The 18548-nt window shown below is 43.6% G+C and overlaps 1 protein-coding gene across 3 annotated transcripts; it reads left to right on the forward strand.

The window, feature by feature from the left end:
- Positions 1 to 8564: 8564 nt before the first annotated feature.
- LOC136508155 (putative disease resistance RPP13-like protein 3) lies at positions 8565 to 18084 on the forward strand. Of its 3 annotated transcripts, none has more exons than XR_010771892.1 (4): positions 8565 to 9032; positions 11123 to 11268; positions 12904 to 17301; positions 17914 to 18084. XR_010771892.1 is itself a non-coding variant. In XM_066502782.1 (3 exons), the coding sequence occupies exons 1-3, from the start codon at positions 8679 to 8681 to the stop codon at positions 15323 to 15325; spliced, it is 2922 nt and encodes a 973-aa protein (XP_066358879.1). In that variant the 5' UTR covers positions 8565 to 8678; the 3' UTR covers positions 15326 to 17470. The 3 variants fall into 3 exon arrangements, 1 of the variants encoding a protein (XP_066358879.1); XR_010771893.1 differs by having other exon boundaries at positions 17924 to 18084; XM_066502782.1 differs by lacking the exon at positions 17914 to 18084 and having other exon boundaries at positions 12904 to 17470.
- The last annotated feature ends 464 nt before the right edge of the window (positions 18085 to 18548 follow it).

Raw genomic sequence — 18548 nt, forward strand, 5'->3', positions numbered from 1 at the left:
GGCCTATGAACTTAATATTTATCGGGAAAATGCTACCAAAGGTGCTCGATGAGGTCTGCTTTTAACTGGTGGTGTGTTTCCTTGTCTCTGATCCTTTTATGCGCTTCAATGAATTCATCGAGGGTGCGATTATTCTCATGAAAAGGTTCCACATTTTGGCCACCATAGTCAAAACGCTCGGTAGGGTCAACGACTCCCTCATCTTCGACAATCATATTGTGCACAATGACACAAGCTTTCATGATGTTGCCAAGTGTCTCCGTGTGCCATAAATGAGCTGCTCCTCAAACAATGACGAACCTTGATTGCAAAACCCCAAAAGCTTTTTTGAGATCCTTCCTCGCTGCTTCTTGTGCTTTGGCAAAATATTTGTTCTTGTCCCCCATAGGCTGAGAGATGGACTTCACTAAAGTAGCCCATGATGGGTATATACCATTGGCTAGATAATAACCCATCGTATAATCATAACAATTTATAGTATAGTTCACCTTAGGAGCTCTGCCCTCTGCCAGCTTAGCAAATAAAGGAGACCGGTGAAGCACATTGATATCATTATGAGACCCAGGCATTTCAAAAAAGACATGCCATATCCAAAGATCGTTGGAAGCAACAACCTTCAAAATAATAGTGGGCTCCTCCATATGCCCCTTGTGCTGACCCTACCACTCCAGAGGACAATTCTTCCACGCCTAATGTATACAATCGTTGAACCCTAACATACCAGAAAAACCATTTTGCTCACCGAGTGCCAGTAAGCGTGTTGTGTCAGCCTCATTAGGATATCTCAGGTATTCATCTTCAAATAAATCAACAACTACAGCAACGAACCTACATAGGCTCTCAATTGTAGTACTTTCTCCAATGCGAACATACTCATCCGTAGCATCAGCTGGAACCCCATAGGTTAGCATTCGAAATGCTGCTGTGACTTTTTGGAAGCAACTTAATCCAAGAACATTGGTTGCACTCCTTTTTTACACAAAATAGTCATCGTATGATTCTACAGCATTCATTATGCGTAGGAAAAGATGCCAACTCATCCTGTACCTAAAATTTAAAAATAAAATAAATCTTGGAACAATACCTAACGTCCAATGTACATATCAGAAGTAAATGTACACGAATCTCCGACAGAATAAATTTGGCCCATACGTCGGCTCATCAGCCAGTAATCTTGAAACATCCTTTGGTGCCCGCCTTCTCTATCTCGATAAATAACTTTATGGCATGAGGCAGAACCACCATGTCTTCCTTTTTGATTTGAATATGTTTCAACAATTACAGCTGCTGACATGATGAGACAGTCATCGTCGTCTGATGAGGAATCTTCTAATTCTCTTTGCAACAGAGATTTCTCAGCAGCCATGATTCTAGCGACCTTGCGAGGCAGTCTGTAGGCTATGATGGGCGTGGCCAACTAGGAGATGGTCACGGCTGGCTGGGAGGTGACGTCGGTCGGCCGGGAGGAGGGCATGGCCGGTTGGAAGGTGCACGCGGCTGGCTGGAAGGAGGCGGCAGGCGGCTGGGTGGTTGCCACGGCTGGCTGGATGATGGCGGCGGCGATAGGGAGCTTGCGGTCTCTGGGTTCGGCGTGCCCTATAGTTTCCCACGACGGAAAAGAAAAAAAGCCACAACATAATTCATGTGGGCCCCAAATTTGATTTTTTAGATGCCATTTATTAGAAACTCTTGGAGATGATCTTTTTTCCTCGCCAAATCTTTTTAGGAGTTGCCAAACTACAAGTTTTTAGGAGAAAAAAGTAGGGAACTCTAGGAGATGCTCTGACATGGTTTGGGGGCAGCAATATCTTATTTATGGGCTATTATACAATCCGCAGAATGCCCCTACCTATTTTGAGCCGAACCACTTGACCCGAGGGCGTAATGGTCCAACTCTTTTTCTATCGATCGGACGACCACGCTTTCTACACATATTTGCTTCGCCTTGATGCAACATTTGTGATTCCGCCATGTGCCGCCACATTCCTCCTCGGAACCTCCACCCGGGTTTTGAGGATAAACCCGTGAAACTGTCCACCCGGTTGTTTTGAGGCTCAACCCACCAAACTATCCACGCCTGGTTTTGAGGCCCAAACCAGCAAACCATCCTCTGATAGTTTTGAGGATGAAACCACCAAACCCCTCCAATGTCGACGCGTGTCTGACCTCCACCAAGCTTGACGCCTTCGCCTTCCTTCTTGACTTAACCGATGCCATCTACATCTCCCATTTAGATGCGTGTCTAGCCTCCACCAAGTGCCACGACGCCATCATCCTCCTCCTTGACTTGGTCGACGCTGTCTTCATCACCCATGTACTCTTGTACTTGTTGATGTCCCCAAGTGTCAGCCATCGTGGCCGGTCACCTGGCCTCCTGGTCCCTCAATCCAAGCCTCACATCCGTCCTTTACCGCTCCCAGTCCATCGGCACCATCGGCCCCTCAATTTGAGAGTCCTAAGTGCATCCGTATTTGCGCCAAGATCATGCACAAATATGCACAAATCACAGGAATGGTACACAGATATATATAATAAAGGGTTGTGAACTTTATTGATATCTAGAAATAAGGTCTTACAACAGTGGCCCAAAGGGGCACGGGCATGGGCTACATATCTAGCGAAAGACTATGGCTGTGAAACGACATTATTTGTGGTCTCTAGAGCGAAATTATTATACAGCGAAGTGGTGTCCTATTCCACAGGCAACTTGAGCGTGGTTGTAACCCTAGTCTCGATGTCATATTCCTATGAACGTATCTCCTTGCGGGAATCCTACTCGTCGGGGTACGCTTCCTCATCGAAGTGATAATCTTCTTTTGTGCCGAGGTCTATGTTCAACAATGGGTGGGTACATACATACTCAGCAAGCCCTAACCATAGGGTGGAAATAGAAGTGTAGTGGTGGTTATAATTAAAGGTTGGGTCCTAGCGGAGTATTACCATTCCCACTAGTACCCAGATTAGCATCAATTCCATTACCAGTTTCATTACACATAAAAGTAAAACTAATCATAGTATCCCATCCTAGCATTTGCCCATTCCAAGGACGTGGCTATTCGAATAGGTTTAGTTAATTAACTCTGTAGAGGTGTACAAGTTTCCCCACATGATAGGTGCAACCTCATCCATGATCAATGGACGAAATAGATCTAACGAGACCCCATACCCAAAAGTACACAACCTTAGATGTCCATATAACCCTACTATGGCTTCTCAGGGGTTGGAGAACAACGTGGAAGATCACATAGCATCCACACCATGGAAGATCACATAGCATCCGTAAAAACAATGATATGGGCTCGAACACGGCCAAAACTCTAAAGTTTAACGTGGAAGATCACATAGCAACGTCGCCAACCGGACCACGGAAGAACACATAGCATCTATGTCTGCTCCTGATTTTCCGCTGCCTACACCGGCCTCCTAGTAGGAATTATACTTCTATCTAACGGGGTATGAGATGAAGTTTACCCATATAGACATGTGGTTGTACGTAATATCTCACTAGGCGAGAGGGACTACGAACCGGTCCTTATGTGACCAAGGCGTGTGTCTCCCACAGGAATCCTCTCTAGGTATTCCTGCCATGGTAAACTACCTCCATAGTTTACCACGCACCACTCGCCCCATGTTGGGGTTTTGTTTCAGGTTAAGCATAGTTTAAGTTCCATTATTATCCCTAATTCTATTCATGGTGTGGAGATCAAAAAATAACAAGATACTATTTATCTTAATTCAATAATTATCATATCGCAATGACCGAGCTCATGTTCTAGGGTGATAATCTCATAGTCAAGTTTTAGCATGTTAGTGGTTTAAAGCAAGATGGTAGGGAGGGGAGCTAGGACTTGACTTCATTGTTGTCGCCTCCCAGCATGTCTACAAAATTTGGGTCTTCGTTCTCCTGACGATCATCGTCGTCTGCTGGGCGTAGTGATCATATAAGACTACCTCTAAGAGATAAGGTAAAAGCAAAGTCAAACATAGAACAATATGGTGGTAGTCACTTGGACTTATTCTCCCTGGTTCCTTAATTCTCTATGGTTCCATCGCATCTCTCTCTCCTTCATCTCTCCATTCAAAGCAACAAGGAGAGGAAGGATGTCGCTCGAACTCGCGCATCCACCCGCCCCGCGCGTGTCACGGCCATACCCCACCTGCTCTCTACAAGCTGTCGGCAAGCTCCGCGCGTGCCGCTAGAGAGCCCCGTGTTGCTGGCGACCTCCGCACCACCGACATCCACGCGTCGTCGCTAAGCTCTGCGCTCGCTGCCGCTAGCGAGCCGCGTGTTGCTGGCAAGCTCTACGCCGCCGAGATCCACATTGCCGGTGAGCTCCGCATTGACAACCTCCGTGGCATCGAGCTTCGTGCTGAGTCGAGCTCTACGTCAACGAGCCTCGATTCGACCAAGCAGCAAGAAAATGTTGCGCTGAAAGTGCATGTTACAGGCGTATGTTTCAAGTGTTTCTGGTGGATGTTGCATATATTGCCATGGCTATACACGTATGTTGCAAGTGTATTATTTCAAATGTTCCAGCTGTTCTAGACATATGTTGCAAGTGTTTTATCTGAGTGTTGTATATGTTTCACATATATATTGAGTGTTTCATCTGAATATTGCATATACTTCACACATATGTTGAAAATGTTTTATCTGGATGTTAGCTAAAGGCTCGTGCGTAAAAGTAATTGAACTTCCCGACATAATAATCTGGGTGAAATATAACTATAGTAGAAACAAAATTTTCTTCAGTCAGATTCATCAACAAACTGAATGGTTGTGTTACCATTCAGGCATTGCATTAGAAGATCATTTGTACATCTGAACCATCTTTAATTCATGTACAAATGCAATGTAAAGTTTTAGGTGGCATGCTCACAGATCCCATCATAGAGCCACGAGGCTTGTTTAATGAGCAGCCAGCATTTAGACGAGTGGGTTATTCCTGTGCTGATGCCAATAGATTCCCCATCTTGTTATTCCCCAGCAACGATGAGACTAAACAGAGTAATGCACAGCTATTTATCAGTCGTTCAACATTTTCAGAACCTGAACTGAATGCAACATCCAAGCAAAGTTTATTTCATCAGTCTTTGACTATGACACAACTTGGGAAGATAATATTCTCAACTCTACAAATCCATACATTCAAGAAGCAAATCTATTCTGTGCCATGGTTTGAGGTTAGCTAAAAGGCCTACCAAGTACCAACCGAAGAAAGCGTTTAAAAATGTTTTCTGGGGTAAAAAAATTTATGTGTGGCTATCAATCCGCACACTAATACGACTCACACAACTCACATAATAATGAAATGCTGCTGCACGAAAAAAGGAATTGAGATATGCCTTTCTCAAGAATGTAGCTAGCGGCAGCAGTACCAAAACATTCAGATGAAAAAAATACTTCGATATATTATCAAAGCATAAACAGACCAAGAAGCCACAAAAGAAAACTACCAAGATAACAGGGGCGAAGCCAAGATAAAACGCCTGCGGGTCGGTAAGCCTGTGATAGATCCATTTTATAAGGTGTTTTGACATGATACGATCTTCTAAATTGCACTTTGACCATTTATTTATAAAGATTAAGATTATAATTACAGGATAGTGTATTTGATTATAAAATTAAAAGAATCAAATTTTTATTACAATAGCTAAAAGTTGTTAGCTAAATTATTAGTCAATGATTACAAAGTCCGAATCTTGACCTATGTAACTGGACCGAGGGAGTATAATATGAACTAGAAGCATTCCCGGCATTGTTGTGAGAGTTGCGGATGAATTATAATGAAGTTAGACTAAATTGGTTATATGAAAGAATAAATTGCTATGAATTAATGGTAGGGAATGGCGTGGCATACTAATGACGCCAGCGGAATGGAGTTGGACCAGTAGACGTGCCGAGTCAGGGAGAGAAATTCTCCATCAGTGCAAAAGGCCGAAGACCTAGCCTTGCCAGCTGTGATGTTTGCTGCACGTCCACGAAGACCGAAGGCCTAAGGCCAAGTCTACTGGGCTTGCCGCTTGCCCAGTACTCCGCGGTTTGCAAAGTTGCATCACAATGCTGGCCAACTGGGCCCTGCCGCGCTGTGCTGCAAGGTGCCTGCCGGGGTCAAACAATTTTTTTTTGCCGGGTTCTACGCTGGCCAAAAGTTACCTGGTACCGAAGGCAGTTGCAAAGTCGTCGGGGTCGGCCGACCGCCCGACCCTGACGCTAGTCCGCCCCTGCAAAATAACTTAAAAAAAAAAACTCGACCTACGGTGGGCAGACAGTCCTCGCAACTTTGTGCTTAAGGAAGAAGATCTTCTCACGCAGGCCGAGAAAACCCCCCAACATCGTGTCACGCCCTTACACAGGGGCCCGTTACCCTGTGAGTGGGCCGGTCCGTTGCCTGTGCTTTGGGAAAGTCGAGACAGACGAGGGGATTTTTTTTATGGGTACCGGAAATTCTGCCCACAGCGGGGCTCGAACTCCGATCGGCAGGCAGAGGCCTTAAGTCTCACCTCCTGGCCAGTCGAGCCGAAGCTCGTCTCCCTGCAAAATAACTTAATGCAAAGATAAAAAAAAAGACCCAGGTTGGCTGTTATATTAAGGGGTGTTTGGTTGCCCCTCCTAAATTTTAGTCCCTGTTCCATTGGATGTTTGTGTATATGCATGGAGTATTAAATATAGACTAATTACGAAACTAATTACATAGTTTGCGACTAATTTACGAGACGAATCTTTTGAGCATAATTAGTCCATGATTTGACAACGTTCGCTACAGTAAATATGTGCTAATGACGGATTAATTATGCTTAAAAAATTCGTCTCACGAAGTACTAACGGATTATGTAATTTGTTTTTTTATTAGTATCTAAACACCCCATGTAATATCCTCCCGACACACCTCCTAAATTTTAGTAGCCGAATCAAACACCCTCTAATTATCATAACTAAACAGCTTTGCTGTCCGCCGGTCATCAGCGCTATCGCAATACGTGTAATATCTCGATCTACTTTAAAATATCCAGATAAAACATTCGCAACATACGTATGAAGGTAATAAAACACTTGAGTTATGTGTCTGAAACATTTACAAAAACATCTGAAAAAATACTTAAAAAGACATTGCAAAACATATACAACATCCAGATAGTAACATCCAAAATAAACACACTTGCAACATGCTTTAAAAAACAGATAAAATATTTGGAACACATACTTGCAACATGCGTGTATAACCATTACAATATATGCAACATCCCGATCTACTTTGCAACATCGATGTAAAACACTTGTAACATATCTCTAATACATCTAAAACACTTGAAACATACGGTTGTAACATGCGCTTTTAGCATAATGTCACATGACTGCTCGGACGAATGAAGGCCCTGTCGTTACGGAGCTTGTGGCGACGGCGCATGCAGCTCGTCGGTGCCCCAGCGAAGGCACTGCGCCACCCAGGGGCGGATCCAGGGCCCGGGCTGCCCGGGCTGCAGCCCGGGGCGAGTCCATGTAGCCCCTTTAATATATGTGGTGTTTAGCCAAAAACTATGATCTTAATTAGACAAAAGGAGACCTATGAAGCAAAATCAAACTGTTTTGAACGTGAATCAGCAGCCTAGCCCGGGACGCAGCCCCGTTCTGAATCCGTCCCTGGCGCCACCCTAGGCTAGCACAGCGGCCTGGGCGAGCACGTGCGCGAGGTCGCGACGGCATGCTTGACGAGCACCCCCTTCTGGGCGAGCACCGTTGGGTAGAGATTTTTTAAAGGGGCGCAGATGGGAGTGAGCCGACGGTGTCGTAGCGAGTGAGAAGCCACGTCCGTTTGTCGCAAGCATTATCGTAGAAAAAAAAGATAATCTCATCACAACAGCTTGCTCTGAAAAATCAAAAGCAGGCTGGCTAAGATTTTTGAGAGAATTCTCTGTGGACAATTTTAAAAGATACGACTTCCTTGCAATGAAAAGTTTATCTTTCTCGTGAAGCACCGGTTGACAAATTTCGTCCCCCTCGCGTCACTGCTGTGAACTTCGGGCCTGTTCAACAGGACTGAAAAATACTGTTCCAGCTGATTGTTGGGAGAAAAAAATACTGTTCTGACAGGACGTAAACAGTGATTTCGTAAGAGAAAAAACAAGCCAGCCGAACACACAGTTCGCCTCCAACATGCCTTAACTGGAGGCAGAAATGTCCATTTTGCCCTCCGCTGACGTGCTGGAACAGAGGGAAGGAATATTACACTCTTGAACGAGGTAAATAGTCAACTGTTGGTTAAGGCCCAGTTTAGATGTCTCCAAAACCTAAAATTTTTTGCGCAGTACCCGTCACATTAAATCTTGCGGCGCATGTATGGAGTACTAAATGTAGACAAAAAAAAAAAAAACTAATTACACAGTTGGGTGAGAAATCGCGAGACGAAACTTTCGAACCTAATTAGTCTATAATTAGACACTAATTACTAAATAAAAACGAAAGCGCTACGATAGCCGAAATCCAAAAAAATTTTGTATCTAAACGGGGCCTAATTTCCTGCGTCTTTCCACTGCACGATTCCTGCGAAATTGTGCGTTCGAGGGCCTGAAGCTCGAAGTCGTTACTAACCAAACTTTACTTCAGCGTGACAGTTTCAGTCTTTCAGACCAGAGGCGGGCACCCGGCCGGCACCGGGTCCCGGCGGCAGCCGGCAGCCATGGCGGACGCCGGGGTGACGGGGGTGGTGGCCAAGCTGGGTGAGCTAGCGGCGGAGGAGGCGACGGCGCTGCTGCGCGTGGACGCCGAGATCCGGGCGCTGCGCCGGAAGCTGGCCTATCTGCAGGCGCTCGTCCGCGGGGCCGACCGCCAGCGCCGCGGCCGCGCAAGCGAGCTGCTCCTGCTCTGGCTGCGCGAGACCAGGGAGGTCGCCTTTGAGGTCGAGGACGCCGTCGATGAGTTCCACCTCCGCGTAGAGACCTGCCGCGTCGGGGCCCGGTGGCGCCGGCGACGCAGATGGTGGTGGGGCTGGCACCGCGACGCCGTCAGCCTCGTCCAGGCCCTCGCCACGCAGGTGCTCATTCTTATTCATTTCTCATCCCCAACGAAACTTGCCTAATAGAAGTTAAGAACGGGGATCACTTCTTTTTTTCAATTGGGGATCACTTTATTTCTGACTTTTGTGGCTTCCATTTTTTCATGTTAACTGATTGTTTGCTGAAATCGGTACAACTTGCAAGCTAGCCATGGTAATAGAGAAAAATAGGGAAACACAAAACGAAACTTTGCATCTCCTAACAAGAATGACAGTAGTTTCAGGGACATATCCTATTACTGAACGTCTAGACTCTAGGCAAAGATGCCCATCACCGCGGCATTACACATCGCTGTAGACATCTCGTATTTGTCCTTGTACTAATCTATATTCATGTTTACATGATTGGTTATGGTGCATTCTTCTTGAAACCCATCAATGCAGAAAAGGGGAAAAAAATACATATACATGGAGTCTATAAAGGGAAATATATGTTCACATAACATTGATGGGGGTATTTCTTGGTGTCCATTCTATGCTCTGATCAAATTATGCCTGTGGCTACTTCATCCAGGACTTGAGTTTTATTCTGAAATTAACACTTGCGTGGCCAATACCAAACTTCTGATTTTTAGCTAACAGATAACATCCCTAGTTTGTTTCTATGGTCAGACATGCTTAGTGCCCATTGGGTGTCAGCTACTGTTGTTTGACATACCTCTGTTTTCTGAGATTCTTGCTCCATAATTCAGCTCTTCTTTTCCAATCAGTACATCATTAAAGACCTTGTGATCTTTTGGGCAAATAAATGTGTACTCTATCCGGTCCAAAGTGCAAGTCATTTAAGTTTTGTTAGTCAAACTTTGGCCAAGTTACACCAAATTAGTTTTATTAAATCCACCATGAAATATGTTTGGATAGTGCATTTGTTTGATATTATATTTTTAAAATATATTTTTCTACAAATTTGGTCAAGGTTAAAGAAATTTGACTCTCCTTTTATTTTTATTTGAAACCAGGCATTTTCTGTTTTGGTTGGTTTAGTGACCCCTGTGAGTACATCTGAGGTTCATCACATATCTCTATGCTAATGGTTTGCAAATTAACATGTCTATGTTGGCAGATTTTTGTACGCCATGGGCTGTCAAATCAAATATCTAAGATCAATGAAAGGATTAATTAACTTAACCAGAACAGGACAAAACGAAACTTTGCATCTTCTAAACAACAGGACATGACAGTAGTTTCAGAGACATTCTCTGAACCTCTAGGCTCTAGGCAAAGATGCTCATCACTGTCACATTACACATTGCTGTAGACACCTCCTATTTGTCCTTTTACTAATCTATATTCATGTTTAGATGATTGGTTATGGTGCATTCTTCTTGAAATCCATCAATACAGAAAAGGAAAAAATGCATATACATGGAGTCTATATGGGGGAAATATATGCTTAGTAGATGGGGGTGTTTCTTGGCGTCCATTCTATGCTATGATCAAATTATGCCTGTGGCTACTTCATCCAGGACTTGATTTTTATTCTGAAATTAACACTTGCGTGGTCAATACCAAACTTCTGATTTTTAGCCTACAGATAACATCCCTAGTTAGTTTCTATGGTCAGACATACTTAGTGCCCATTGGGTGTCAGCTACTGTTGTTTGACATACCTCTATTTTCTGAGATTCTTGCTCCACAATTCAGCTCTTCTTTTCCAATCAGTAGATCATTAAAGACCTTGTGATCTTTTGGGCAAATAAATGTGTACTCTATCCGGTCCAAAGTGTAAGTCGTTTAAGTTTTGTCAGTCGAAATTTGGCCAAGTTACATCAAATTAGTTTTGTTAAATCCACCATGAAATATATTTGGTATTATAGATTTTTAATATATTTTTCTATAAACTTGGTCAAAGTTAGAGAAATTTGACTTAGGACAAAACAAAAACGACTTACATTTTGGAACGAAAGGAGTATTGATCAACGAATCTCTCTTTTTGTTTTTTATTTGAAACCCCAAACCGCATTTGCTACTTTGGTTTTATTTAGCGAGCCCTATGATTACATTTGAGGTTCATCTCACACATGCCTCTATGCTAATAGTTTGCAAATTAACATGTCTATGTTGTGCAGATTTTTGTACGTCATGGGCTGTCAAATCAAATATCTAAGATCAATGAAAGGATTGAGGAACTTAACCAGAACAAGGAAACCTATCAAATTGAAAGTTCTCCTTCTAAAATTTGGAGTTCATTGTCAGTTGAAGTGGATCCTGAGTGGTACACTACTATCTGGTTTTCATTTTCTTTTTCTCGTTTTGTACTTTAATTTGACCTGTTTTTTTTCCTTATCCTGCATTCCGGTACGCAATTTCTTTTAAAGTGGTCCATATTCTGTTTCTGTGTTTCCCTTTTTTTTCGAAAATGTAGGAGAACTGCGCTTCATTATATTAAGAAGAAAAAAAAAGGGGAGAGACCCCAGTTACAACACACACCACACCACTCCAAAATAAAAGTACAAACGCGCCTGTGGAAACAAAGAGGCGACCAAGACTAGACGTCCTCCAGACTACAGGGCTACAGGGGGAGGGGGAGGCTGGGAAGCCAAGAAAGATAGCCCCCGCCACAGCCCAAAGCCGACTCTCTTCTAGAGCAAAACCCAAAACACCACCCAAGCTGGGAGTAGCTCCGTCAAAAACACACCTATTTCGGTGGTTCCACAAGGTCCAAGCTCCTAAGATCACAAGAGAGTTGAACCCCTTCCTTGTTAACCCAACAGTAGCATTGCTTGAATTTTCCCACCACACATCAAAAGACAAATCTGAAGGCTGTGGACAGAATTGTTGGATCCCAAAGTGCTGGAGCAAATAAAACCAAAATTGCCGAGCAAAGACACAAGAAACCAGCAGATGGTTAACGGTTTCCTCCTCTTGATCACAGAGGGGGCACTGTGCCGGATGTGGCAGCCCCCGCCTTGCAAGCCGATGTTCCTTTTTTTTTCTGTGTGCACCTCACTGCTACATGTAGATAGCGCTGCAAAATATCTTATCTTCCCTAAACCAATGTGGAAACATCGTTTCGTCCTACTACCTGTTCTAGCGTTCAAATGTTTGGCACTTCATTTCAACATGTATATTGTGATTCTGTTTAAGGTGATCAAACTGTGAAGGTGCATTTTCCTGTACTAGTGCAGTAGTTAGGTACGTATCACTTCCAAAAATGTTGCAAGGTGCACGTACTGACCTGTTGGTAGATTTGGTACTATTAATTCAATATATACTGTCTCTAAAGCATTGTAACTTGGAATGTAGTAGTGACTGTTGCGATTGGGATAGTCTTTCAAGATGTAAGAAGAGCTAAAGAGTTGAGTGCGCTGGCCCATTTACCATGTTCAGGAGTGTGCAAATTACCAATCACTTTATTGTGTTTGATTGAATGGAACACAACTGCATCATGTAAAGGTATTATGTCGATCACTGTTAGCCAGCCCCTGTTGTTTTGCTGGTGCAAAGGGTCTTTGAGCCATATGGACAGCCTAACCAAGTTGGGAAGGCCTTTCATCTAGAATTTCAGTGGAAAGTGATTAGTATGATCTAGCATAGGGTGAATAGCTGTTCTAATTTCTCACTCACTCCCTTGCAGGTGAGAGATTTGTTTGCACCGTTCCCTGTTTTTGTTAGTACAATGATACACAGCTCCACGTGTTTGATAAAAAAAAAATTGTGAGGCCTAAGATCATATTTCTATGTGTCCCTGCAGAGAATTATGAACCTTTTAGTGTACCATTGCAAAGTGCCCTTTACAAATACATAATGTGTCAGTCCCCTATTTTGTTATATGCAATTTGTAAGCGTACTATATGGCTGAAACTCGTCGATTCAATATTGAAATAAAACTGACTGAAACATTCTGCAGGTACGAGGATAAATATGTTATAGGCTCTAGAGAAAGTGAATTTGCTATCCTTAAGGACCTAATCATCAACAAAGAGGGAGATATTTCTCACCAGGCTGTCATCTCAATTTTGGGGGAGCGTGGCATTGGAAAGACTACACTTGCAAAAAAGCTGTACAATGACCCAGATATCATAAAACACTTTGAGGTCCATGCATGGGTATGTCTTCCACCACATATCAGGTTCAGGGACTACATTGAGATTATGTACATGCAGGTCAGCTCACAGGTTCCAGAAACTCCTGAGAAAAATGATAGTACAACATCTGCACCTGGTAATGAAGAAACCACCGATATGGAATTCAAACTTTGGCAGAACCTTGAGAACAGGAGGTACCTAGTTGTTCTTGATGGTTTAGTCAGCATTAGTGACTGGAACTCGTTATTTGCCGTGCTGCCACATACCAATGGCAGCCGGATCTTACTCACCACACATCTCAATGTGAAGGAAATCAATCACATTGACCCACAGATAGCTCCCATTAAGCTTCCTTATCTTGACGTAAAACATGGAGAGGAGTTATTTTGTCAACGAGTTTTTGGGACAATAGAGCCTCCACAAATTTATAGGAGCAAGGGTTACTATAAAAATGTTCACAATATATCAACAGGTCTACCCCTGGCAATTACTGTGCTTGCAGGAATATTACGATCAAAGTTGATTCCCATGGAGTGGGATGTCATGTTTGAACAACTCGAGTCCAATGGCCAGCCAAAACCAGTTAGAAGCATATGGTCTTTGGCTTTTGATGACTTGCCACACTACCTTAAGTCATGTTTCCTATACTTCGCGTCCGTTTCAGAAAATGTCATTCTTTACCCAGATCGTTTGGTGCGTCTGTGGATTGCTGAAGGTTTTGTTATGCCAAAGAAGGCAGAAACACTGGAGGATGTTGGGTTTGACTATCTAAAAGAACTGGTTGCAAGAGGATTAGTGCAGGTCATGGAGAAGGATGCTGGTGGATCCATCAAGCTGGTAGCCATCCACAATCTGCTCCATGCTTTTGTGGAGTCTGAAGCACAGGACTCTAGTTTCCTTGAAATCCACCATCATGCTAATGTTGTAAACCCAAATGCAGTGCGGCGCCTTGCCGTACAAAACTATGTGGATGCATATGTCCACATACCTAATGTCTTCCCCAAGCTGCGTTCTCTTCTGTGTGATTTTGCAGAAGACCAACGCAGTAGCTCAAGCTTTGGAGAGCTGCAACCTCAGTCGTTATGGGGCAATCTTGCAGAGTTGTGTTCAAGAGCCTGTGGCATTTCGGAGAATGTTAGCTCAAACACATTGCATGGACTCCACTTCTTACAGGGCTCCAGATTCCTACGAGTTGTTGACCTAAACGGTCTTAAGATGCAAAAGCTGCCAGATGAGATCGGCAACATAATCCACTTGAGGTACCTTGGTATTAGGAACAGCAACTTGGAGGAACTCCCCTCATCCATCTATAAGCTTGACAATCTCCAGACGTTGGACGTAAGGAAAACAAATGTGGGGAAAATTGTCGATGAGTTTTGGGATATCGAAGCACTACGGCATGTGCTTGCTGAGAAAATGCTTTTGCCCAATTGTTCAGTTCCCTTGAATAATTTGATGACACTCAATGGTGTGGTGCCTTGTAGTTCGTGGGATGAAAAGAACTGCCCCTTGAACAATATGATTTATCTCCGATCATTGTCTCTGTCTGGCATTTCAGCAGCCCATACTATCGCACTTTCAGCAGCTCTGAGGAAAATGGAATTCCTTTTGTACCTGAACTTGTCAGGTGAATTTCTTCCATCTAGCATGTTCACCACCTCAAGCATGCGCCGTCTCCAGGCCCTCATCCTGCATGGTAAGCTACAAGGGATTAATGATCTGCCGAGTGACCGCTATGTCCTACCAAACCTTACCATGCTCTATTTGCATAAATCTGAAGTGTCACAGCAGTTTGTGCACAAGCTTGCTACGCTGCCATGCCTTGTTGAGATGGAGCTGTCAGCTGTTTCATACAGTGACACGACACTGTTCTTCGACGGATTCCCGAGCCTTGCAAGACTGAAGCTTGAGAACGTGTCTATGTTAAAGGAGCTAGTGATAGGCAAAGGGGCCATGCCAATGCTTTCCATCTTAGCCATGTATGATTGTGACAGCCTGAATACCTTTAAGGCCTTGAATGGCTTGGAACACCTCCAAGAAGTGGCAATCTACAATATGCCGGAGATTGTTGATAGCATAAAGCTTCAGGACGAGAAGCTTTTCAGCAAGATCAAATGCCTGACTACCCCCAGGATGGTAACAGACCGAGGAGGCTTTCCAGGTCGTTTTGTCAGAATGTTGGGTCGACCGGATCATGTACTACGTGTCACAATGGCTTCTGAATCACGTTGCAGTGACATGTAGGATGATGATCACGGTGAAGGGAAAGCAACAGACGAAGTACATTATGGCCCTGGTCCATGGTCCATTAAGTCATCATCGGAGTCCTTAGCATCTTAACATATATCAGTGCAGCAGAAGCATTTGCCTTCCACGCTATTTGCTCTGGGCGTGGGGGGATGGCACACATGGTCAAGAGCATGGCGATTAAAGTCGGCATCAATGACTTCACTGCTTCGCTTGGTCTGTTGAATAATGGTGTAAGTCAAGAAATCAGAAAAAGGCTGCCACGTTTTGCATGCTGCACAAAAAATTGCGTGTGTGAGTTAGCAACCAGTGATCGGCGGCCGGGACTGCAGCAACCCGGCAAGTTTACTAGTAAGAAATGTTACTAAGTGCTCCTCTCTTCCCGAGGAGTCAATCTCTTTTAAATTTGACCATGATATGTAAAAAAGTAATTACGATTATGACGTGTAAAGTATCGCTAGATTGATAATGAAATATACTTTCATAATAAATTTGTTTAAAACATAAATATTGATATTATTTTCTTCGTACTTGGTCAAATTTTAAAAAGTTTGGACTCTTTGGGAAACGAGACGTGCAATAATTTTGGGACGGAGGGAGTATGTTATCGTGGCATAACATGTTATTATCCTTTTTTTCTGTTTTGAACTTGTAAGATGTTTCCTACCTTCTAGTTTGTTTCAAATAAGATCACTGGTAGCGCCTGCGCTCTGTATTCCAGTTTTCAGGCTCTAGTTTTGACATTGTAGTCAGTTACCTTTTCAGTTTGGACATTGTAAGAATCATGAACTTGTCAACTTTGCAAGGCTCTGATGCTAGTACGACATAGTACATTTTGTGGAAAGATGCCTGTGATGCCCACTTGGGGCATGCCTTTGATAACGGACCACCACCATCAGGGAAGAGACACTGTGTCTACAGGTATAACTTCACTTCCATATACAGCCACATTGCACAATTTTTTGGTGGCACTAAAATCGTGCTGCCAGATCTGTGGTAAAGTTGAGAAAAATATTCAGTGTTTGGTAAGTAATTGTATTGATGAAAGCCTACACATACCTCTTATGCCTCCTCCCAAGTCGAGTCGAAATGTGGGTCGTTCTAGGCTTGTTTTAACTTTTCTTATATTAGATTAGAAGTTTATGTATCTTTTATTGCTGTCTTCCTTCTACACCTGCTTAATACAGTAGATGATAGTGCTCACATATACATGAATAAATCCCTCCAGTCAAAAAATAGTCGTTACATTCTATTTTGTAACACTTGTTTTACTACTGATGTGTATCTTCTATAATGTATTCTTAGAATCTTCCAAATTTGTGAGACCACCTTGTATGCTACTAGAATCTTCCAAATTTGTGAGGCTACTAGAATAATCTGCTGGGATGCGGACCACCTTGTACTCTCCGGTGGACGGGATGTGCCCGAGCACGCACTGGGGCTTCGCCGCGTTTACCGTGCTCCGGTGCTCGGCGGTCACGTCCGCGACGATGGCGCCAATGACCATGTCCACCACGCAGGCCAGTCCCCAGCCGTGCGAGACGCAGAGCAGGCCGCCGGATCCGCCTCCGCTTGATGACGTTGCCGTGTAGGTCCACGGCGCGGACCTCGGCCTCGTCGTGGCTGCCCTCGTGGTGACTGACGACGACGACGACGTGCGGTCGGACGTCAGCGACCGCCATGACCGGCACACCAGCCGGAGGCAGCACACCTCATCGGCGGGGAGGCGGAGCAGGATGTCGTGTGTGAAAGTTCAGAGGAGCGGAGGAGAACACCGACGCTCTATCTGGGTCGTGCGATGGTTGCGTGTTGATTGGATGCGGAATAGCCCCGCATGTGGCAGTTACATATAGGCGTTACAACTTGAGGGCTAAGCCAAGAGATCTTTTCTAAATATAAACCTTCTATACATAGATGATCTATTCCTATACATAGACAATCTAGATCTCTTGGCTTTGGCATAATATGGTAAGGTAAATACACATGCATCTAACCTTTCTATCTAACAGCCTCCCTCAATCTTAACCGCTCTAGGTTCAGATTGACTTTGAAATTTTCTAACAGCCGAACAGACAAGGCCTTTGTAAAGCCATCTGCAATTTGATCTCCTGATGAAACAAATTCAATCTCTAGTAATTTTCGAGCAACTCTTTCTCTGACAAAATGATAGTCAACTTCAATATATTTTGTTCTGGCATGGAAAACAGGATTAGCAGACAAGTACTTTGCACCAATATTATCACACCAAAGTCTTGCTGCCTTTGGACTAGGAATACCCAATTCACGCAGTAAAGTTTGTATCCACATAACTTCTGCAGTAGCATTAGCAATTGCTTTATATTCTGATTCTGTACTAGATCTTGAGACAGTAGCCTGTTTTCTTGCACTCCATGATACAAGATTAGAACCCAAGAACACAGCAAACCCTCCTGTAGACCTTCTGTCATCAACACTGCCAGCCCAGTCTGCATCTGAAAATGCACTCACCAAAGTCGAAGGAGACTTCTGCATTTTCAAGCCCAATTCTGTGCATTGCTTCAAGTACTGTAATATTCTTTTAACTGCTGCCCAATGTACTGTGGTAGGTGCATGAAGAAATTGACAGACTTTATTAACAGAAAAGGCTATATCAGGTCTAGTGAGGGTTAGATATTGAAGAGCACCAACAATGCTTCTATACCGTGATGTATCATCCGGTCCCAACAATGATCCTTCATGTAATGATAATTTTTCACTAGTGGATAATGGAGTATTAACAGGCTTACAATCTGACATACCAACTCTTTTTAGAAGATCAGAAGCATATTTGCTTTGAGTGAGAACAATGCCATCTCGCACCTTGGCAACTTCTATACCGAGAAAATAATGCAGATCTCCCAGATCCTTTAGAGCAAATTCCCCCTGCAAATCTTGAAGTAACACTGTGGTAGCATGTGGTGTAGAGCTGGCTATAATAATATCATCAACATAAACAAGGAGATACATGCTAACATCATTCTTGCGATAAAAGAACACAGAGGTATCAGCCTTTGAAGATTGAAAACCGAGTGATATCAATTTAGCACTTAGTCTAGAGTACCATGCTCTGGGCGCCTGTTTCAGACCATATAAGGCTTTATCTAGGCGACAAACAAAGTTTGGTCTTGAAGGATCTTCAAAACCAGGTGGTTGTTGCATATATACCTCTTCTTCAAGATTGCCATGGAGAAAAGCATTTTGT

The sequence above is a fragment of the Miscanthus floridulus genome, chromosome 15, assembly GCF_019320115.1.
Source record: "Miscanthus floridulus cultivar M001 chromosome 15, ASM1932011v1, whole genome shotgun sequence".
Classification (NCBI taxonomy): Eukaryota; Viridiplantae; Streptophyta; class Magnoliopsida; order Poales; family Poaceae; genus Miscanthus; species Miscanthus floridulus.